General features: G+C 42.0%; 1 protein-coding gene across 1 annotated transcript in view; it reads right to left on the reverse strand.

Annotated features, from left to right (window-relative positions):
* Positions 1-15,113, reverse strand: part of pde4d (phosphodiesterase 4D, cAMP-specific) — an 87,016-nt gene extending 71,903 nt beyond the window's left edge. Inside the window, exon 1 of the mRNA XM_084551514.1 lies at positions 15,043-15,113. Coding sequence (XP_084407640.1) covers positions 15,043-15,098 — 56 coding nt within the window. The 5' untranslated portion in view covers positions 15,099-15,113. The remainder of the gene's footprint in view (positions 1-15,042) is intronic.
* Between the last annotated feature and the right edge of the window lie 9,175 nt (positions 15,114-24,288).

Below are 24,288 nucleotides of genomic sequence, written 5' to 3' on the forward strand. Positions count from 1 at the left end.
GGATGCATTCCCATGCTTCATCCAGGGGAAACAGGTTAAGCCTAAACAAAGAAGTCAGCGCAGGAACAGCCCACTGACGCAAAACACACCAGCCCCGCTGTTTTTCCTCCCCTCCCTCTTTCTCTCTCCTCCTCCTCCTCTTCCCTGGCTTGTGAGATAAGCTGTCAAACACCAATTTTAAAAGAAGATTTAGTAGTTCTGGCTGTCAAATGAATTTTAACCCACATAGCAACATGAAGAAAATTGCATACTTGTACACACCAACATAGAAGTGATTGCATATACTCATATTAACACAAGTCTCATTCCTCACAGAAGACACGCAGAAATAATTAAGAGACACTGTGCTATTATTTCCACAGTCAATCATCAATTTACATTAGATTCTAAAATTAGGTCTGTCTTTCCAGCTTGTTATAAATATTACAACATCTATTCTTGCCCAGTGCCCTCCTCTTTTTTACGTGCAAACCTGGCTGGTGTATAAATTATTCAACGCTAGAAATTGGAGCACAGGTGAACCCATTTACTGGGAAATTCTACCAACATGTCAACAAACAAACTACAGGCCGTCGAAGAAAAAAAAAAAACCTGCAGGTGAACCTTTAGAAAACAGATGCAATTAAGGTCCACAGAGAGTTCACGTGTGCACTGAAATTGAGGCGTAAGTACCCTCGATTAGATAAAGCCGACGAGCCGCGCAATCAAACCCCACGCCAAGAAGAGCGGAGGCATGCAGCGATTTTGAAAGGTCATCTCTCCACAAATGATAACGCAGCAGAGGGGGTTCCTTCACAGAGCCTTCCAACATCCTTGGACACACTGCACAGCGCTCCCTCAACGGTGGTGGCATGAAGAGTTCCTTTCCAGGTTAGCCGCCTGTTGTCACGGCAACCAATGAGTATGTTTTTCAGCGGACCGGTGGAGAAAAGTACCTTTTTCCTGAAAATCAAGGAACAATCCGGACATAACAAGGTTCTCTTGTAGGTTTTTTTTTTTAATTTTTTTTTTAAGAGGCCCACTGTGTGGGTGTGACTGTGTTTTCAGTAGCACCGCGAAACCCAGGGGAAAGCACTCGACAAGAACCAAACATCTACCTGAATGGTGGATATAATAGGTCATAAACACTTGGAATTGCAGGCTACTAGAGGAGACCTTCTACCAGACCAGGTCAGACAAAGTTCATATCGTGTGAATCGCTCTTCCTCACCTCTCCCTCCTCCAGAGACCATGTTGAAATACAAACACTCTACAGGTCCAGACATAGTGAATAGGAATTACAAAAAGGGAAAAACAAAGCATAAAAAACAAGAGTCTTAATTTACCTCTTTCATGTTTGCATAGTAAATATGACACTTACAGCCAAACCGGTATAGCTTGGGATAAAGAAAAAATAATAATTGGAAAGTGGTGGAACCAGGTAGTTTGGCTCAGTCCCAAACAAACAAACCCCACAAGAAATTCTCACCACTCCCCATACAAGACGCCTTAAGTGTGTTTATGATTATTATTGTAGTAACTGGGGTGACAGAAAGGCTATAGTCGGTCAAAGAGGTTAAAGACAACTGTGTCAGTCACTGTGAACAAAGTGGAGGGACAAACTTTACCTTTTGAAGCTGCACTGATCATCAGCTGCACAATATTGTTTAAAGCCATCGTTTCCCCAGAGAAGCAAGTGACGCTGCCTAAAGTCAAACTGTATTTAAACGTTACACAGAGATGCAGAACCAGCAATGATGATGTCACTAACTAGTTTGTGACCTGCAACACACAGCAGCTAACAGCCTTTGGCTTCTTCCTCTTGGGGATCTGCAAAATGAGCTTCAGGACTCTCAGGGGCAACACAGAGGTAATGAAAGTCTAAAAACAAAACCGTTGTGAGGAACACAGAGTGCCGTTTCAATACGCGGAGGATGTTTGCAACACGCAAATGGGGACACCATCTGCGAATATGAATTTTTCCAAAAACACAAGCACCACCTTATATTATGCACGTCATTCAGTGCTGTAGTCCTGTATCTGATTAACCTACAGTATGCAGATACAGCTTACAAAGCTTTTCAGTTTCATCCTGTGCTTACCACACACTGCGCTGATGTTTAAAGCTTCAGAGTCAGAGATAAACTATTTTTTTATCAACCTTATTGGGCAGCAACAGCTCAGCGCACTGGCCTTTGTGATTATACTGGCCATTTCAACAACAGTAATCTGTAATTCTCCTGTCATTCATCGGTCCAAAGTGGTCGTTGTCCCACCATTTTCCACCGGCAAAGCAGCTCTGCGGTAATGACAGTCTCAGAGGATGAACTGACATCAACCTAAAAGTAGGACTGCATTTCTTATTTCTCGGCTTCTAACACAAAAATATATATCTCTTATTGTTGAGAGACAACCTACATACAGAATAGTGTGTATCAATAACCTGTAAACATGTGATTAGGGACAAAAAGGTACATCTGGACATGTATCTGCGGAGTTTGCATGTACGTGTATGCATGAGTGCGCTTGTGCGTATTGTGGGGGAAGTGTGATGTAACTGTTTTCCTGTGTGTTTCCCGGTTCCCTGTTTACACTATGTGTGGGCATTGCTGCAGTGCCTGTTGCCAAGCTAGAGAGCCTTCGAGACTGAAGAGCAGGCTTTCTTTTTTTTAGGTTGCTGCAGAAACTCACCATGATGTCGAAAACAAAGTATGTTTATTGAGCAGCTACGGATGACACTTGGTAAATATGTTCATAAAACAATTACTTGAATTATCTTAAAGCAGTGAAACATATTTTGATTAGTATTTTCATCCAAGAGTGAGTAGCGTGACAGCTGGGATAGACTCCAGCCCCCCCGCGACCCTTCACAGGACAAGCGGTTACAGAAGATGAATGAATGAATGAGTAGCGTAAGAACTGTGTGTATACAGTTTGGAATAAAAAAAAGAAAAGAAAAGACAAGAAAAATTGGGAAATAGTCTATCTAGTAGTCTAATGGCTACCAAAACAGAGCAATCGGATGAAAGTACGATGCTAGGACTGATGGAAGGCAAATTTTATTTTAAAAACCTACCTGATGGAAGCCTTGATAAAAGCGGGGGTTTGTGCAACTTGTGCAAAAAAAAAAAAAAAAAAAACAAACAAACAAAAAAAAGAGTTTGCATACCACCGAAGCACTTCAACCCTACGGTGCCATCTAAATGCAAAGCATGTTGCAGTGAGCACAGAAACTGCCGGAGCTGTTAGCGCTAGCAGTCCTGGTACGAGTACGGACAAGACGTGTCGGCAACACAAACTGTTTGAGTTTACAATATTCATGTCTGTGTCAGTTGTGTCAGTACTTGATTCAGTTGTCCACTAAAATCCATTTAAGTTAAAATAATGTTGCTTTTTGGGGCAAATATTGTTATACGATTGAAATGCAATTAATCGAGATTAATTAATTACAAAGCCTCTAATTAATAAGATTATTTTTTTTAATCGAGTCCCACCCCTAGTTGAAATACATTTTCTATTATCGCAATGAGGATATGTTACATAGTTGGCATGTTGCCATATATTTGTCCACACAAATATTGGATTTTGCTGTACGATATCCACCTGTAGTGGCTGGAGGATTGTAAAACATTTATATGGCTATGTTTAGTTACCAACAGCACTTCTGTGGTCTTTAAACACAGTAAACGTTTGCCACGACTCCCATAAACAGTGTATTTACCTTGAACCAAAACCAAGAGCTTCACCTAAATTAACCAGTGTTTTTGCTTCCTAAAGCCTTATGCACACAGGAGCATAAGGCTATAGGGAGAGTAATTGTTACATGCCTGCCATCTGCACCAAGTAAACTCTGAAGAGAATGGTTCTTACAAAACATCTGCCTGCTCACAGATAACCCTGCCTTCAAGCATCTGGTCCACACAGTAAACTGGATCTGCAAACAGATAGACAGCTTCTCGGCTATTTGAAGGTATTATGTAGCCTGGGAGACAGCACCACTCCATCCACCCCCAAACCTTTTGAGACGGAAAGTTGATCTGGGGTCGAGCCGTTGGGAACGGATTATGCCCCGGCAAAGATCTGCAGGGCTGATCAAATCATATGGACAGTGCTTTGCGCAGTGATGGACATAAGTGTAACAGCGACACAGTCACAGTAGAGTTGGACAAAATGGCTCTGATTGGTTGTAGGACTATCCAGTTGCGTGCAGGGGTATTTTTTCTCTGTATCTGTTGAAAAGCGCCTCATAATGAAATTCAAACTCCTTATCTAATAAGAGCTGAGTCTGGCTACACCAGACAAGTTATGCTGCACTAGCTTAAACTAATGCAGCCCAATAAAACAATGATCTGCAATCAAATCTGCCTCCTAATGAAGTTTATGCTGGTTCTGGAGGATGCTTCCCCTCAGACTGTAAGTGAGGTGAACAAATAACAGAAACAGCCTTCTGTGTAATGCAGTGCATTTCAAACGCACAAGTGTTGACTTAACCTTTGTGACACTGTTGATCTTCATGAAGGCAGGATTCATCTCTTGCATGAGTGTATGAGACTATGCACTCGGCTATTATGGTGCAGGAGACGAATCAGACTTGTACGTTTTATTGCCCGAGCTGATTTTGCCACCAACATTGCATATGCGTAACATCCACGAAGCTTTGAATGCTGTGTATTATCCCCAAAAACACACACAGGTGGAGGCCCCCTTAAATTTCTTCCACCTTTCCCTTTTCTCTGCCTCCTGAGAACCATGAGAAACTCATGGTGCAGACCAATTACCTCACACTCAGAGCATGCTGTTCATTTTTCATCTTTCATTACTGGATGCAGCGGCACTAAATCAATGCAATCAAAGGAGACAGCCCCAGTGGTCGGACAGACAGCAGAAGACTGGTAATCAGGGTGGATATTGACACCGACAGGAACGCACGCACACACACACAAAAAGCACACATACAGAAACGGACACACATGAATACAAATTTATGTGTATATATACATAATGCACGCACACAAAGGCACCGATGAATCCACCAGATGTGTTTACCCAGTCCATATTTGCACACACGTACGCACACAAATGCTAGCACATAAAAGATGAAAACACACACTCATAAAGAGCAGGATATTGGAAGCAGCTGTCAAAAAAATGATCAAGGGATGACATCAATAGCAGGATGGCTCTCACAACACAGGAGGCAGCTGCATCTTAATTGGACATGCGCCTCATTAGAAAAGCTAGAGGTGGACACCGTCTTTCTCTGAGCTCGGACAGACAGCGCAAGGTAATATGAAGAAGCATGGACTGCCCTGAATGAGTTTTGCACAACTTCTCTATTTTTTATTGTTTATAGCAAGGTCACTGAGCTCACCACCCTACCTGGGCAATGAGACGATGCAGCTTTCCATGTTACAACACACAGTGTATCGCTTACGTTCACCAAAAGCTAGACTGAAGAGAAATGGACTGAATTCAAAAGAATTACATTTTTAAATGATGGAAGGTGTCCCAACGCCAGCAGAGCCATACATCTCTTCATGCTGCAATCCTCTATCTGACCAAGTCATGAACATCCAGTAGTCAACGCAGACAGAATACTATGCGATTAGTAGCCTGAGGAACACAAAGAATCACTCTCACGACTTTCTGGGCAAGGACAGACTTTTTATTTATTTATTTACTTTTGTCTAAAAAGAGAAATACATAATGTCTTGTCCAAAAATCTATCAGGCATTTCTCAAACATGTCTCCCATGTCTGTGATAGAGTTAAGTGGAGTGTAAGCTAAATGGATCTGCAGCCATCTCTGGAGCATAAGAGAAACAGAACAGCTAAATCAAATAATGCAAATATGCTTGCTTTTCAATATTTTATCCATTTGCCAGCTTACTTAAAAACTGTATATTCACTGATTTACTGCTTCCCAAACCCTAAACTACAGGGAACTTTTCAGTTTACGAGTCAAGTCCACTGCAGCAGTGCAGGTTTTGTGTTTTTTTTTTTTGTGAACTGACATAACCCTAAAAGAATCTTCAACTAATGGTGTCTAAGTGGAGAAAAATGAGCATCATGACTTGAGAGGGTTATACATGCAATTACCGCTCAATGAGCTGAGCCTGCCAACTATAATCACACATGACCAATGGATTTACCGCAGCCACGCCTCGTTAATGAATCTCACCTCAGACCAAGCTCTCTCATAGAAAATGATAATGAAAGCTTAAGGCTATACCTTAAGATTAATTTTGAGTTACCCCTCCATGTGATTAGGAGAATCTTCACTAGGGTGAGAATAGGGCTGTGACTGAAATATAGCCGGTACCTCTAAAACCTCCACAGTGGCTGAATAAGATATGCACAAAAAGACTGCATGGCCATCTGCAGTCCATTACAAAGATACTCATAGCCATTAACAACTTCCCCTCGCATTGGCACTCCTCTTCTCAAATCCCTCCATCCTCGGGCTATTCTGCGGTGGCTTTGGTGCAGCTGCATTTATCAGAGCCCTAATCACTAACTGAATTCTCCCCTTACCAATCAAGTCAAAGTTGCACTGTAGCGGTGGAATCAACTGAACTATAACACAGCTGACAATAATCAAGATGTGAAGAAGAGAATTAAAGAGGAGAGAGCGCAGATGGTGAAAGGGTAAAAAGTCCAGCATTTATAATATGCCCATACAGATAAACACACAGAAACAGAGATAAAAGTATAGACAGACAGATATTGAGATAGAGAAATGTAAATGACACGAGATGAAAACAAAAGTACATGAATGGCTGACATATTGGAGCAAGCACAGGCGGAATATTTCAGTCATTTGGTTGAATCAAAAAGATATCAACATATCAAAAGGCCTTTGATGAAACCCTGCAGCTGTGGCCTCTTCAATGCAGATTTATTCTGGTCATCATTTAATTAAATCTGGTAATGCAGGAACAAATGCTAACACACCTTCATGTGTCTGGACCAGTTGGATGCAAGAGATCATGAATATGCACACAACCCTTTATTCCAGATCACTGCAGACCTGCTTAAGTGAACTACCACACAGATCAATGTGCTTCAGGAAACCTGAAATGGGTGGTGTCATAAAAATAAAACCATACATCTACAAGCAGAACTGGAGGCAGTGTTAAATGTCCCAAGTGCTTTTCGGAAGGGTTATAGAATTTGACGTGTGGTGGATGTGAGCCTGACAACTTCTGGCACCGCACTCGGCTTGATGGTCACAATGTGAAGAAAATGAGGAGGAGGAAGGAGACGGAGGGCAACAGAGATTCACAGGAGCTTGGACAGACTCCGAAGTACAAATTTGGTTGGAAACATCCAGTTATAGAACTTCACAAATGATAGAGTGCAAGAGTGCAGTGAATGGTTTGTAATCCTTCATTTTTCATTTCTATGTCTGACATCATTTCATGGACGTCATCCTTAAGTTTGTGAACAGGCATTTTTCACCCTTGTTTATGGCTACTGTACGTTCAAAGAATGGATGCAGTGTATACGTGGCCACATACTTTATCTTTCATAATCACATCTTTTTACTGCTTTATCACAACCCCAGGTAAATCCGTATCATATGACCGGAGATTATGTGCAGCGATTGGCGTATGAAAGGCAGAGTTTGCTCTGTACTTTCTGAGTGATGGACTGAAGAATTCAGACGTGGATGAGGGTCTAAATCTGTTTATTTAGTTTATAAAACAGAGGGTGCTCATTATTAAACCTGAGACGTTATATTTATGCGTGTGGAATTGACATTATATATATTTTTACCAACGTTTGTGTTTGTGGTAGGATTAATGTGTACTAAAGGCAAGTTTTGCTGCAGCGTTTTCTGTGAGGTCAGCAGTTTTAGGTAGAATTCTCTTTGTGGAAAATGTAATTCTTCACCATTATTCATATCAACGAATGACGGTTGGACAGTCATTCCAGATCAGTCATTGGCCACTACATTCGACTACATTAGCAGACCATGGAATAGCCCATCACCACGTCAGGTTATAATGCGGTAATGTGCCACTGATGCACAATTCAGAATTTTTAACTCTATTAAGTGAGATGAATGGGCTTGGGAAGTGGTTCCAGTGGGCTTCTTTTCATTGGTGAAATATTACATATTGTATGTTTTACCAACAGGAAGTTTATTTCATATCTCGCAAACACACTTCTTTTGTCCCCGATCTACCTCACTCATCCTTCTTCTATCTTTCGCAATCTCTTTTTGTCACACTGTTACATAATCTTACTTTTCTTATTCATCTCAGCCAACACCGGCTCGGCCACCACCTCAGAATACAAAGTCAAAGCTGAGTCATATAACCGGGCTCTTGTCTAATCTCCGATAGTGAGGGAGTGACAAAGTGAGTATGTATCTATTAGTGTACGTTTCTGTGGACATAGGCAAAATCATGTGAATGTCATCGATTAGTCTAAATCTGCCTGTCTTTGAAAATTAAATGTCTTGATGATTAATGCAGCCAGCACTGTTAGCACTGTAGCAGCAGCAGCAGCAGCAGCAGCAGCAGCAGCAGCAGGAGCACAGCTCAAATGCTCATATGTATGCAAATCACAGGCACTCTATTCTCCTGGGTGGAGAGCAGTGTTTGGGCTGATAAAACCAGAGCATCCTCCTTACTGCACAGCAGGATGACAGCTGCAAACCAATGCCACCACAAATGAATGAAAGGTAATTATTTAAACAAAGCTGCTCCCTTAAAGAGAAAATAAAACGTTTGGACGTTATATAGACCGTCAACCAGGAGAAGAGGAACACATATGAACAGGCAAAACGGCACAGACTATTTAAAGAAATGACAGATTTAGAAAAAGCCTTATTTCACCTGGAATAACTACATAGCAATGGCTGACAACTCACAGTGAGCACTGCTGTTGAGTAGGCAATAAGAGGGCTTCACTTCACAAGGGTGAACATGCTGACAACCTCAAATCGCCTCCGCTTCAAGGTACAAGAAACAAGAACGTATTCCTGTGATGAATCTGAGCCATTTTATATTTAATTTGTGTTAACAGACCCGTTGACACGAAAGAACGTCTTGTATTTGGGCCACTGGGACATTCGGGATTTCAGGCCATTATGCTAGAGAACTACGTTACAAGTGAGTTTACCCTGCTAAATATTTTAAGGCTAATATGACAAATATCTACAGTTGTGCTTTCAGATTAAAACAGTTTGTCTAAAAAAAAAATCCTCCCTTAATATGTCCTGACCTAGAGACATATTAAGGGAGGAGATTTCGTCTGGCCCACGAATATTTTAATAATAGCATATTTGACAAAGGAAAGCTACTAAACCCAGAGAATATTGCATTAAGGCTCATTTAGGGTACTGCGGGACATTGACGCAGTAACCTACGCACCCCTGTATATATTTGTATACTTGCTCTTATATTTGTGCGCTCGTCAGTCTGGCTCGCTCTGTTAAGACACCACCCAAACGCTAGTAGGCGCTGTGTCTTTTTTGCCAGTCTGGTTCATTTTTGTTTCTACTTCCTGCTGCACTTTCATCAATGGCGACTGAAACTTCGGCCGAAATTTCACCGTAGACGAGTCATGCAAATGTTTGTATCTCCAAACCTCCTCAGTTAACCTTTCCTCGATGTGTTCCATCGTTACTGATCCAAAACAATCAATCCAAAAATTGCGGAGATGGAGAAGCAGTCGGAAATACTAAAGCAGAAACACGCTACTACCAAGTGGACCAATCACAGCTCTTGCGATCTGCGGTGCCGCGTAGCTACGTTTCTGGGGAAGTGTCAGGTTGCGTAGGGTCTGGGCCTTAGCTTCGGCGTCAAACTGATGCAGAACCCTAAACCGCCTATTACTAACAAATTGGTTTGATTCAATTTTATGTCAATCAAGTAATGCATTGATGAACAAATCAATTCTCCTCTAAAACAAATGATAAATTGAAGGACAACTTGAAGGAATAGTTTGGCTGCTATATGCTAACAAATTGAGAACAAATGTCTCATGTCTGCATGATAAATAAGAAGCTACTGCCATTAGTTTGATAGCTAGAGAGACATTTACGCTCATTTACACAATCTTGATTGCCAGATAGTTTTAATAAACTTGTCTCTGTTTGAGAATAATAAAAACTCCTGCACGTCTAAAGCTCACCAATTAACACATTACAGGATATATTGTTTGTTTAGTTGTTTAAAAAATGTCAGTCTTGTTTTGTCAGAGACGCGAACAAAGCCCATCCATGAGTCATAGGACTATTAAGATGTACAGAAACAATAGTTAGACCTTGACCAACTGTTACTGTAACAATTGTATAAGCTTCCTCAAAAAAAAAAAATAAAAAAAATGACAGACAGCAGGGAAGATGTACAAACAGATGATATAACCAGTGAGAAGTGAAGAGAGTCACGCTCTGCCTAAATTAGAACCACTGCATTTAGCTTGAGGTCCTCTACTCCCACACTCTCACTCTCTTTTACCCCATCCCACCCTTCCTGCATTCAACCACCCGTCAGTCATCGATCATCCATCCAGCTATCCGTCAATCCATCACACATTTTTCCAAAACCCTCCAGTCATCACTACCAAAACTCCCCAGTGGGACTTCGCAGCCAGAGCAGAAACACGGCATCGGCACCACCAGTTGGAGCCTCCTGCCCTCCTCGCGATGAAAACCCCTCTTTTCCTCTTACATAAAGAGACACTTGCACTGTTGCGATGCAGCATCAGATGCTGTTGTGCAACAGCATTAAAAATACCTCAGGGTCAGTGAGGAGGAAAGTTGAAAACAGGATATCATCAGAGTTATCCTGGTGAATAGAATACAAATACTGAGTCGTGAGTGTCGGCCTGTCTGTCACCAGAAGATGAGAGTACACCCTCTTCAACGTTGTGAGAGACCGCTTTTCCAATCATGTCTTCCCATATGTGCACACGCAGGGGCATTATTCAATAATAGCCATCTTAGTGTCTGTCAACGCACGCAGTCATGAAGCAGGCATGACTCTTGAAAGCAATTAACCTCCCCACATATTGCACCACGAGACCAGGCTTTCACACATGGCAGAAAACGTGCTGTATGCCAGAAATCAGCATGTCTCAGCAGACCTCAGAGACTCATTCTGTATATCAAAATAAAAGTAATTTACAACCGACAATCTTTCCAACTATGGCAACGCTAATGCACCCGAGCTAACGCCAAAAGCAACTGGAAGCATAAACACGTCCCGTTATAGCTGAGCACAATGCAATACTGAGCCTTAACCCTGTTGTTAACACACCCAGTTTCGCAGATACTACCTGATTCCATACAGAAAGCCCCACTAATGCTTCTGCTGCTGTTGGAGGTAGTTCTGCAGCTTAGGGTGTAATAATACTGGCAACAATTGAATAAGTACTACCACACACGCCACTTAAAACCCTCTCATCCGAATTAAACCGAGCTCAGACATTTACTGCTTTCAAAGTCCCATTATTCCATCCTCACATTTCTGCAACAATTGAGAGTTAAAACGACACCATATAATGAGGCCAGACCCTTTTCCAAACATTTGCCTTCCCTAAAACCTCCCTGAGGATACCCTTTTTATTGCAATAAATAAAAATGTTATTTCTTGGCAAACAATTACAATCAAATTCACTCGAAAAAAAAAAAAGGAAAAAAAAGAAGCCAAAGTAATCTCCGAAGTAATTTCAAAGTGGTTGTAAAAGTAATTTGCGAATGGTTTTCACAGCGTTGAGCCCGGTAAGAGCAGGCACGCTGTACATCAGACCAATCGGCCCATGGAGAAGGATTGTCTTGTTAATGAAGTGTGGAGTGGAGCCACTGAGGACCGTGTATGTCACCAGATTTACACCACCGTTGTCCTGTGATTCCCTGCAGCTGTAAAACAATGAGGAGGTGATTGGAGTAAATTACACTGCAGTTGTCAACCTCCGGTCCGTTCCCGGCCATTTCATGGTGTCTCTCTCCCACAAACAAATTGCGTCTCCCTTGCGTTCCCTGGCTCACACAAATACACACAAACAGCAATTTGTCTCCTAACCTCCCACACTCTCTTTGTCTTTGTCTGATAGTCTGACACTTTTTTCAAATGTCAGGAAGCGACACAGGCGTATGAACAACAGGTTACACAGTGATTAAGTGGACATCCTTTTTTTTTTTTCTTATTACTGACTTTTCTTACTCTTGCTCTCCCAGCACCTTAAATGTCATGATCCAAAGACGAACAAGGTACACACTCTACATCCAGATTCAGAGACACGTGGCAGTGAACGCATTTCTTCTCTCCATCACACAGACAGAGATGTCTCTAGCAAGACCCGGTTAAGGTGTCTAATGAAACCACATTACACTCAGTGAATTATGTGTCAGCGGAAGCCATACAATGTTTTATTAGAGTGTTTTAGCAAAGGATAAACACCGGAATGAGTGTTAGCTATCAGACTTCATTCAAGAATAGCATTTTTAATAGAGATTTAAAGCTTAAAGTGGCATCGCTTCTAAAAGACAACAATTAAACTGTCCTACAAACTACTATTGATGATGGTCTCCAGCTCTGTACCATAATCCACATTTTAAATATCATTTTAAAAGCCAACTGGTGTAGTTTACGTTGGAAAAAAAAAAAACATGACTGCATTTTCAATCTCTGGAGAGTCACGCTGTCAGGATTTCACTGAACAGCTTTCAAGACGCAGTTCTAGTCTGATTATTTTATGTGAATTCAATATTTATTGCATTGCAAGAGCTTTCTATGGCAAGGGAACATTATTGCTATCAGGGTGTGGCCGCACAGACAATGCTGGTCCTCTCATGGGCTATTTGGATAACACTGAATAATGCCAGCAGTCGTTTTTCTTTTAAAAGATGCTTAGCCTGTTATCATCTAAAAGCGCTTGGGTAACACGGCAGATCACAGTGCTAGCCGACCATATTGTTCGTGTTATTTGATGCTTGCCCTTGTCCTTAGCCCAAACCTTTCCATTTTCATCATCTAAAAGCTTAGAATGTGTTGCCATGCCATATAAAATGGACCTAAGTGCTATTCATACCCAATTCCATTATATCACTTCTTGATATAAATGGATGATTCAGGCTAAAAGGTGCATTGGCAGTAGGTCTTCGAGATGGAGCAAGTGTGAATCTTTGATGCATTAATCAGTATTCAGTTCAGTTTTATGTATTAATATAATGGCTCCACCCAATAAATAATAACCAGAAGGTCCCCTTCAATGCACATCGTGAATATAATGACAGAAACTGCTAAGAAGCCTTTTATCAAGATAAAAACGTACCGTCTTTTCTAAACATCATTCCTATTTCATCATTTATATCTATAATAATGAATGTGTCATATCACCCGTTCCAGTATTTTTACATCCCTGGAAGTGGTTTTTACAACCCTCTGTGTTTACAGCAGTTATAGATACTTAATAAATGCGCCTTCTTTGAAAATCTAGCTGACTTGGCCCACTGAGCACCATAACAGAACAGAGACAATCTATTCCAAGAATGAAAGCGTTTCTGCTTCTCGATGTTGAAGTGTATGAGAAAGCTTTCTATTTAAAGCGGCACATGGGACGGGGGCAGCGATGGTGGTAGTGTCTTATGTTACATAATCTGAATTAACAGCCACATACAAACCTCCACATTAACATGCACATTAAGTCACGAGGTAATTTTGCAGACTGATAATTAATTCAGGGAAAAAAACAAAAACACAAGCAGGAAGCAGTGGTTCTGTAATAGTAAGAAGCTATAGGAGCTGTGCGATAATGTATACGACCACGAGCGATTATTTCAATCTATTATAAGAAGGGGGAAAGAAAAAGAAGCAGGGAAGAGAGCTGATAAATGCAAAGAGAATGGAGGAATTATGGATGAAAGAATAAGTGAAAATGAAAGATTAAAGATGTAGAGAAGAATATAAAATAAAAATGGAATGAACTGAGATACAAATGTGGAAGCAAGTGGAGAATCAAGGAGGGATACAGGAAAATAGAAAGGAATTGCTGATATGTGACTTTATGAATATATACATTTTGAAATTACATCATGAGGCTGATCCAGATGCTAGAAGGGAGGTGTCTCGTGGCAAGGATTGGGAATCGAGGAAGCGGAACATAAGACGTGAGAGAGAAAGAAGAGAGGGGCAAGGGAAAAAAATGGAGATGGAAAAGAAAGAGATGAGTCGTAAAAAAAAAAAAAGGAGAAGGTGAAAATGCATGGAGGTGGGGGAAGAGAAGGGGAAGCGGGGAACTAAATTGGTTAAAGGGGAGAAAAAAATAAGAGTGGGGAGGAGGAGAAGGGTGCAGTTGGGGAGAGGGAGAGAGAGAATGGAGAATAGATATGAGACGAGGGGAAGGGATGAGATGTGGGCGAATGCAACAGAAGCTGATAGACAGCCAAGAATAGAAGACTAATTAATAGTCAAAAACTGCAGGCAGGCAGGTGAGGAGAGTAAACCACAGCAGTAGAGAATGTGGTGATGGATGGCTTCCTATCCTAACTACCAAACAAGACATGCAGCTTGGGGGTTTATCGCTTCACATATTGCATTATTGTATATCGCACTGAAGGATCAGCAAGGAGAGTACAAGAAGAGGGTGAGGAGGAGAGGGATATTGGGGGAGTGAGAATGGTAACAGAGAAATGCACTGAAGGGAAGATAGGCAGAGAGGTTCTAGTATAGAGATTCAGTTGGACATTAAGGAAGAATACGAAAGAAACTCATAATCTAAAGGTAAGAAAAGGGTTTCCTAGGAGATTTGACGGCAATAGCCTACCATGGAGATTTGCTCACACATTCTCCAGCCATTTCGGAGAGAGGAACGCATTCAAGTTAAACCGCAAACAAAGTTTAATTACTCAAATGGCTTATCGCTGCACTACACTGCCACGTCTCTCGCACACAGCGTTCAACAAACACAATTCCAACCTTGAAAGTTTGCCACGGGTGCAGCTTTACTCAGACAAAAAACAAACACACTCGTTCGGTTTATTAGTCTGTTCAGGTCCCCATCTAGAGCCAACACCAACACACTGAACATCTGTCCACTCAAGTCTCACCATGTGTGTGCGACAGTGAAGCGCCTCTGCTTGTGGATGTTGTTGTTGAGCAACATGCGGCGAAGCAGTCGCGGCGAGTTGCGGGGAGAGAGGCGGGGTGAGATGGAGGAGGGCGACCGCCGATGTCCTCGTGGCCTCTCCGGCTGCAGAAGGTTCTCCCGCAGGATCTTCACCAGGTCTTCATTCAGGCCGGAGTGTTTTGGCATGGGGGGCACTGCCAGGGTGTCCTGGTGGGTCACCCCCATGCCTGCCTGCTGCGCCATGCCTGCCCCGGCTTCACCACCACAACCACCACTACCAGCCACTGCCAGTAATGACAGCCAAGATACGGCAGAGGAAAAGCAATGCACGCACTAAATGTATCTTTGCTGTCAGAGACAGAATTCGGCAATCTGAAGAAAAAAAAAAAAAGGGACAATAAAAAAATCCTCCAGATGAACTGGAAAGCGTTCTGCTGGTAATCTCTCACACTAGCAGATCCCTCTGTGCAAAAGAAGAAAAATCCCCTTTTCCGTCTTTAAAGGAGCCAGCAGAAGAACAGAAGCACTGAGGGCTGCTGCCTTTGTCTGCTCTGCAACACTGGTTGTCTGCTGTGAAAGTGCAAGGGAGAAGATGAGGGCAGGGTGAAAGAAGGGGGAGAGGGAGGGCGGGATGAAAAAAAAAAAGCAGGGAATTCCATTCGAGCCCTTTTTCCTCTAGGCCTACAGGCAAACTCCACACAGTCCAGAAAATCAGTCCACCAAGAGTTTAGCAGAACTAATGCAGTCAATGTGACCCCAGAACAGACCAGTTCTGTCTGACAAAAGCCAACAGGGAGCCTGCGTTGGTTCACCAGTAAAAAGCCTCTGCCCAGTGTGACTCAATCCAGTAAGGCTTGGCTGAGCTCCGCTCCATCCAGTCGAAGCAATTTATCCTTCCCTTCTCTCACAACATAGAGAGACTGACTGCTGACTGCAGCCAGTTTATAAGCTACTGATCCTTTGGAGCTGAGCAGTGCGTGAGTATGTGTGAGAGAGTGTTTGAGAGAGAGGGAGTGAGTGAGAGTGTATGTGTGTGTGAGTGTGTGTGTGTACACAATAGAGGAGGAAAAATGGGAGGTATGAAGACAGAGAGAGAAAGAGGGAGAGGGATATGCAAAAATTCGGTACGCATGCAATCGCCTGACAGTCAAAGCACATGCATCTGTGAGGGTGCATCTCTTGATTGCACTAAAAGCCCACCATTAGTTCCCCTCAGTCCGAACGAAGCTTGAGAGGACAGCCCCCCCTTTATGACAACATGTCATAAATGTACATATTTGTGTGTGTGTGTGTGTACACACATGTGCACAAATTTGCATTTTACATTTAACTGACATTTGCACATATTCCAGCAAAACCCGGAACAAGCTGGAGACAACCAATCAAAGTCATGTGGCTACCATCTTCAGCCACTCCCTTTCATTGTATTCGTTTTTCCAAAGAAGGCAAACACACTGATAAATATGTGTCAACACCGTCTGCTGAATCTAAGTTGATAGTCATTATCCTCCTCCACCTAACAGTCAGTAACTTATCCCAAATACATAGCATAGATATCTCATTGTACTTTCAACCACTGGACACCTTTAGAAACTTACCTCTCGTTATCAACAGTACTACGATTAATACAGTACGTCCTGAGCTTCTACAACTGCAGACAGCGCACACATAAACCTTAATTCGATGACATAATCCGACAGGTCAGCAACAACCCTAAAGCAATAATCCCAACACAAATGGACTTTTGTTCTATGGCATATAGGCTACATAGACCGGCATGGGGAACGTGTTAAACTATAGCTTAAAAAGCATTAAGCGATTCCCTGTGATGGCATTCTAAATATGCTAACATAATCGCAGAATCTCTATGGGTAGAGTTTGCATTCCTGCGATTTAAGGGAACAAGACTAGTGTGGCCCTGCTCTACACAACCATGACCTAAATCCTGTCAGAAGCGTTGATGTCCCATACAATGTTAATGCTATGGCGGCCCGCCAGGGTCTAATTTACTCCATGGCCATGGTCTCAAACAACGTTGTGCTTGCGTTATGTTTTTCCTATTGCTCCCGAAAGCATCTCTCCCTACCCAAAGCCGCCTCCCCTAAAACCCCTTCCACACACACCTGCCGCTCACCTGTGAGGATTTAACCTGGTGGAGAAAATGGCATGGTGAACTCATGTAGCATGTGAAGCTATTTTTGTTGTTCACCGTTTGTGCTCTTGAATTTTTTAGACCATGGGGGTTTACAATTATTTTCAGACAGCTGGTCAAACACGGAGGAAACGAGGCCAGACGTAACGTGAACTCGCTAAACTAGCTAGCACAGCTAAATTGAAAGTCAGCTCTTTACTAATAAGATTTATTCACCAACACTCTATTTTAATCTTACATACATTTGCCCATAGAATGCCACGTCTCAACGGACGTATGTTTAGTATTCCTGTAGATGAACTCCACAGGCTGCTGCTATTTGTCACTAAATCCAATATCAGCATAATTACGGCAATGACGGATTCATACAAAACGCATTATCTTAATCTATGTGCAGACATTTCATCTACTGTATAAATTGTTTTTATTAGTTGGGATAGCATCATAATTATTTTTTAAGCTATGCAATATTTGCCCGAGACGTTGTGGTGTTCAATACAAATAGTGAATTGGCATTTTGCAAATTTTCGTTATTTGTCCTTATTTGTTGTAGTTTGTTAACTTAGATTACTACACCTAACGTAATACTCCATGTCTTTCACAACTTTAAATTTGTACAACCTAAAAGAGACCACTAGGTCTAACTCATTTGACGTTTACTAAAGCTTCACGTAGAGTTGACCTAGCTAACTGATATCATATACAAGTGATGCGCTTGCAGTTTGTTGAAAAGAACAACCGAAAACTTGAGCGTCAATGCGATTTATCGCATATCATCCACAAATGGTGGGCAAAATAGTAAACGTGAGGATGCTCTATTCATTTCCGTGTTGATTTCAGCCAACAGATTTTCTTTGGTTGACTGCAGCTCGGATCATCACCAGAACCCCCTCCACCCACCACATCACCCCTGTTCTGCAGCAACTCCACTGGCTCCCGGTCAAACTCCGCATTGACTTCAAAATCCTCCTGTTTACATTCAAGGCCATCCACAATCTTTCCCCTCCTTATCTGTCCGAACTCCTCAACATCGCCACCCCTTCCCGTTCCCTCAGATCTGCATCGTCTGTCCACCTCTCTGTCCCTCCCGCCCGCCTCGTCACCATGGGGAGCAGGGCTTTCAGCCGCTCTGCCCCTCAACTCTGGAACTCACTCCCACCGGACCTCAGGAACTTGGACTCTCTCACACTCTTCAAATCAAGACTAAAAACTCACCTATTCCGAACTGCCTACCCAACTTAACCATCTTCATTGTCTCTTCTTATCTGTTTCTTATTTCTTCTTAGTGTTTTTATTATTATTTATATGTTGTACGGTGTCCTCGAGTGCCCAGAGAGGCGCCTCCAAATAAAATGTATTATTATTATTATTATTAGCTCTCGTCATTGAAATTACGTTCAAATTCGGTGACACACCAAGACAACAGTCAGTTGTTTGCTGGTATTTGGTTGTCAGTAAGACAGATCTGTGTCTCTAGAACGGATAAACCATAGACTGACTGATCAGCATGATACAGGAGAGGCCAGCTCTTTTGGTCCAGAGACAGGCAATGTGAGGTAGTGCTGCTGGGAGTTCGTTAATGTCAGTTTGGTGTGTCTGGACTTAAAGGGGAATTACCATTGTTTACAACCTGGACCTTATTTCTGGGATAAATTACGATTGTTTACTCACCCATATATCTCTGGTGTCATTTGGGGGAAACTCGTTCATTTCACCAATATTTTGTTATGGCACGCTAGTGCTATTCCCTGTTGAGTCCGGAGTTACCTGTTATCATCATCCAGGGTCTGTAGATTGATCTACTAACCCCTGACCTGGATGATGTCTTCTCTGATTGCGTCTACCTGTAATTTGCTACTGCTATTTTTTTTGCAACTTGGCTGTATATTTTTCCAGTTCTGAAGTTGTGGACCATGACTTTGTTTATGATGGACGTCCTTAACGTTTTGAGCCTGAGTATATGGATGAGGAGCTTGTTGAAATGAGGATGCGGAGGCAGAGAGAGAAACAGCTGGCCAAAGAACAACAAACCGCTGCACGTCCACGAATAGACAACAGGTAACTCTGGACTCAACGGGGAATAGCACTAGCGTATCATAACAAAATATTGAAGAAATCAACAAGTTTCGCAGCAGATAATGCGCGTTATTTAGAGGTTGCGTTGCGGTGCCCCAGTCACTCCCACTATATGGATATTGGTGAATTTAAATATCGTCCGAACGACTCCAAATGACACCAAAGTTATATGGGTGAGTAAACGATCGTATTTTATGGCAGAAATAAGATCCAGGTTGTAAAAAAAAAAAGGTAATTCCCCTTTAATGCAAAGTTTTCACCCACCACAGCAGAGGCTGCAGAGGAAGGTTGGCATCTTCTATAAACCTTTGGCCTGGTTGTCAGCAAATACCACCAGCTTTGCCACAATCACAGAACATTCTAGCAATTCGGGACTAATATAATAAATTTAAAGTTAAATCCTTTCAAAATTTATTTGACATTTGTGAAGCTGTAATGGTAGCTGCATTTGGCCTCATCACAAAGGAAATTTCATTCAAAAGAAAGACGTGGCAGTCCGACACTTAAAGCCATGATGGCAGCAGAGAGCTGTTGGCTTTCATTTGGCAGCAAGCAATTTTTCATCAGTTTACAGCAGTCGAATGAGAGGAGCTGAGTTCTTTAAGGAATTAAACTCATAACCTTCCCTGTTCATCCTTCTCTTTCTCTTTTTTTTTTGTGTGTAACCACTCCCTGTGTTGCTGTGCATGACGTCTATGTGCATTTCCCCTTGGTTACCAGGGGCAACATGGATGGAGAGGGACAAGTGGGTTTGTCAAGAACTAAAGGCTGGAGGAACAAAAGCAAGAAAAGGGGAGCCAATCTGCAGGACAAAACTCAAGTATATCAGACTCTCAAACAGACCCACACTACGTCAGAATATGACACGACACCGTCACGCACTGGGGACACAGATGGAGGAAGAAATGCAAAAGCAAGATCTTATTGTAGCACCCAGGTGACCACTTTCATCTGAACAACAAAAAAAAATTACTACTGCTAAATAGAAACTATTGCTGCTGGGTTCTTCAATGAAAAAGAAACAAAAGAAGAAAGAAGGCACAGACGTCCACTCCTTTCTTTCATACTTTCCATACAGATGCAGTCCGGCAGTAATACCACCTGAACAAAACACACCCCATATCCCTAAAAATGACATTATGGGCTTCACAGTAGTTGCATTTTGTGTATGTGTTGATACAGACTCTGAATCATTGTGCTGCATATATTAGCCTTCAGGGTGTACACCATGACTGTTAACTAAGACAATGGCACATATGTCAACACGGCTCGCTTCGTATACGCCGATTCATTTACCATTTCTCTCCTTTTTAATGCACAACCCTGAGTGAAAAATGAGAGGGGCACTCCATCAAATCTGTTTGTAAATCTGAGCTCGGCGCCTTCAAGCTCCTTGGAAAATATATATATATTTTTTTTTAATCCTGACAGATTGGATGCCTTTCCTTTAGCAGCACACAGCATGCCGTCACCTCACAAAAGCCCAGTCTGGTGTCTGGGTTGTTATTGGCAATGGGCTCTCTGCGTGACACCTGACTATCAAATCAATGCACTTTTGTTTTTCATATTGTGTTTAAGAATGTCTCAGATGAGTAAGCTATATTACATGTAACCGTTGCTATAGTTACCACCACAGACACATGACCGGTGAACTGGCAATGTTGAAATATTATTGAAAAGGTTTCAAGTTGTGATGTCAGGCATTTATATATATATAAAAAAAACAAAAAAACAAGAAGACCTCATTCATCAAAAGGGGATTTCAGCAAGAATTTTAAGCGTACGCCCAAGTCTTTGCAACAACTGCAACACCAACGGCACATCCACATCCAAACGTTACTGCAGCTCTGCCTCCCTCAAGTGGACACCTTCTATCATTGTGTGATACAGAAACTGGTTGAGCAAAAAGGGGCATATGGTGCATTTTCAACTGGTTGCAACCATTTAGACGATTTAAATGATCTACAACCAAGTTACAAACACTGCTACGGTTCAGTTGCCACTATCAGACTTAGTGAACGTGAACATTTAGACCTAAACTAATTACCCCAGTGATTAGCAATTAGAGACTTAATGCACTGAACTAACAAGATTCTTCATATTTTTGTGTAGAGAGCTAATAATGTGTTCTGCAAATACTGCAGCAAAATCCCAGTCTAAACATTTCTGCCACCTTCACAACCTTTCAGAAATCACTGCAATATCAAATATCTGACGGCTGCTGTTAAAATCTTTTGCTAAAATACTCAGATTCACACAGTATTTTTTGCTCAAGTACGTTGCTGCATATAGGGCAGCTAGTACCTACACTAGGGGCACACTTTGCTCCACAACATTTAAATTAGATTAGATTAGAAAGTCTTTATTGTCCCAATTTGGCCAATTTGACTTGCAACAGGAGTCGACAACCAAATTCACACCATAAAACAGTACAGTACAATCCACAGAAACGTAGATATAAATAATAAATGTCATCAGGTGAGTTATCCTGACCATATATGTAGTCTATAGTGCAAGGACATGGCTAAGGCATAGATCAGTGAAGTCCTTCTGGACCTCCAGGGTCAGCAGGTTGAGCTGGTCCTGAAGACACTGGATGGTATGTTTCATACCTGTCTGGTGTTATTGATGGATAAATGTCTCATCTAGAAAGGTAGAATAAAAGGTCAATAAAAACCGGTCTTGATGGAAAATATGACACCAAGCAGAGAGTTAACTTTGTGTTTTCAACCAATAGATGGCAGCATTTGTTTGGAAATTATTTTCTAGTCCACAGAAACTTAACAGAAAGCTATAAGGTGCATGTAGAGGCAAAGCAGTGTGTCACAAGCCTGCTAGAAGCAACAATTTTTAGCTACTTCATGCCCTTTTAAATTGCCCCTTGGTGACAAATAAAGTGATCTGAATTGAATAGTGACGTGATGGAGTATAGCCTTTGATGATATCCACTTTGATCAGTGTTACATCCAAGGCAGGCCACGCGGGTTATAACAGCTATTAATTTCTGAATGGCACGGTTATACAAACTGTTATTTTCTTTTTTTATAGCATGACCATACAGTGCAGCTATTTCCTCCATTTTGGGCACTGACATTTTTCTTTATAGTTTTAACATTTATGGAGCTCTCACTTCAGATGACTCACAGCCTGCGGTGAAAACATTTAGCCTTGTGAATGCAAAATGGAGCCGGTTCACTCTTCTGCAGAAAAAAAAAAAAGAAAGAAAAGGTTGGAAACAAACTGTAGATTTGAGCGTGAACTATCAGAGCCACCTCACAGGTTGGACGAAGGACACTGCAACAAAATGACATCAAATAGTTTCCAAGTGCACCGTGTCTCTTCATCTCACCTCAAGTCCAGTACATTCCAGTTCAACACTGTCATTCAAAACAGACACTGACAGCTGCAAACAAATGAAAAGAAACCCCTTGAAAGGTTTACTTAACTTGGAGTGCATTGTTTTTCCTCTATATGCTTTCATTTATCAAGGATGTTTTTGTTGTTCAGCTTAAAACTCTAAAAGTGCATGTGTCTTTGAGTACCCGAGTAAAACATATATTCTTCTTCAACCTGCTTTTACTCTGTGTCTCTATCTTCATATTATGCCTCCTCTCTGTGTCATCCAAAAGCATCTTCCTGGTGTCCTTGGCAGCCGGCCTCTGCTGCGTGATGAGAATATCTTGCCGACAGTTAGTCGGCCAGCACAGCTGTCACAGTGACCCTGACAGGGACTGTGGCCTAATTCCCTCACACTCGCTGACGGTAAAAGGTCACACCCTTGCCCCCTCCTGGCCTGAAATCATACACACATGAGCAGACAGGCAGAGATGATGCATTTATCACGGGATGGTTGCGGGTTATTCTGCTGCAGACAGTGATTTAGTTTCAGAGCTATAGATCTGAACATCATATCGGTGATTACGTTACTTTGGCCTGCAAACACCAAATTGGTTATGAGATGCGTTATTAAATTTAACATTATGAAATCGGGTGATTTGTTGTGTTGAAATGTCAGGATATATCTGATCCAACACTAATTTCAATAGGTTACTTACTTCAACACAAATAAGCATCTATTGCTGCTGTAATTCATTTGAAACTGTTCCTAACAACACCGCAATACTCTGAAGTATTCAAGCAGTCAGAGTTGGTGTGTGCATCGAAACTGAGTAATCACTCAGTATGCTAAAACGTCAGGGCGCTGCAGGTGTTTTGTGCAAATAACAGCTAATGTAGACTTGAGCTGCGAGCCTAAAGCTGGCCTCAAGAATGAATTGCCTCAAATGACATCAAATAAGCGTCTATTGTTGCTACAATTCATTTCAAACTGTTCTGATCAACACTGCAATATTCGAAGCGTTATGAGTCAAAGTCGATGTGCGTCAAGACTGAATAATGACCCAGTGCGCATAAACTTCAGGGAGTCTTTGGTTATTACTGTGTTCACTGCCAAATAAAGAAGTAATATAGACCCTGGCCAGGCTCCATCAGAATACTCCACTGGAACGTTTGATTAAATGCGTGCTCGTGAGCGTGCGCGGCGGTGAATGGCAACCTTTGTGCACATGTCTTATGTTGTTTCGCGCTTATTTTGGAGCTCGGTAATAGTTGTTATTTATTGAGCGTCACTCTGGCGTGCACGCAGCCTGCCATGATGAGAGGAAATGTGCTGGGAGGGAGGCAGAACTGAGGGACGGAGGAGAGTGAGGGAGGGAAACTAGCGGAACAGCTTGTCAAGTGAGAGGGGAGCTCAGAGCAGTCTGTAGCTGACGCAGGGTGACAGTAAATGAAAGTGGATGAATACAAATGACCGAAAGGGATAAGGAGGAAAGGTTCAGAGGGAATTGGGGGCAGGGAGGAGAGATCCAGAAATAACCCATGGTTGTAAACATGGTGGTCCTGCGAAGGTTGAACATCCTGCTTGTCTCTGTGTGTTGTATACTTGAGGCCATGTATGTTTAATTACTTTTAGACACACTGGTACGAGTACATAGCCAC

This window comes from Chelon labrosus (assembly GCF_963514085.1).
Source record: "Chelon labrosus genome assembly, chromosome: 9".
NCBI classification, from domain to species: Eukaryota; Metazoa; Chordata; class Actinopteri; order Mugiliformes; family Mugilidae; genus Chelon; species Chelon labrosus.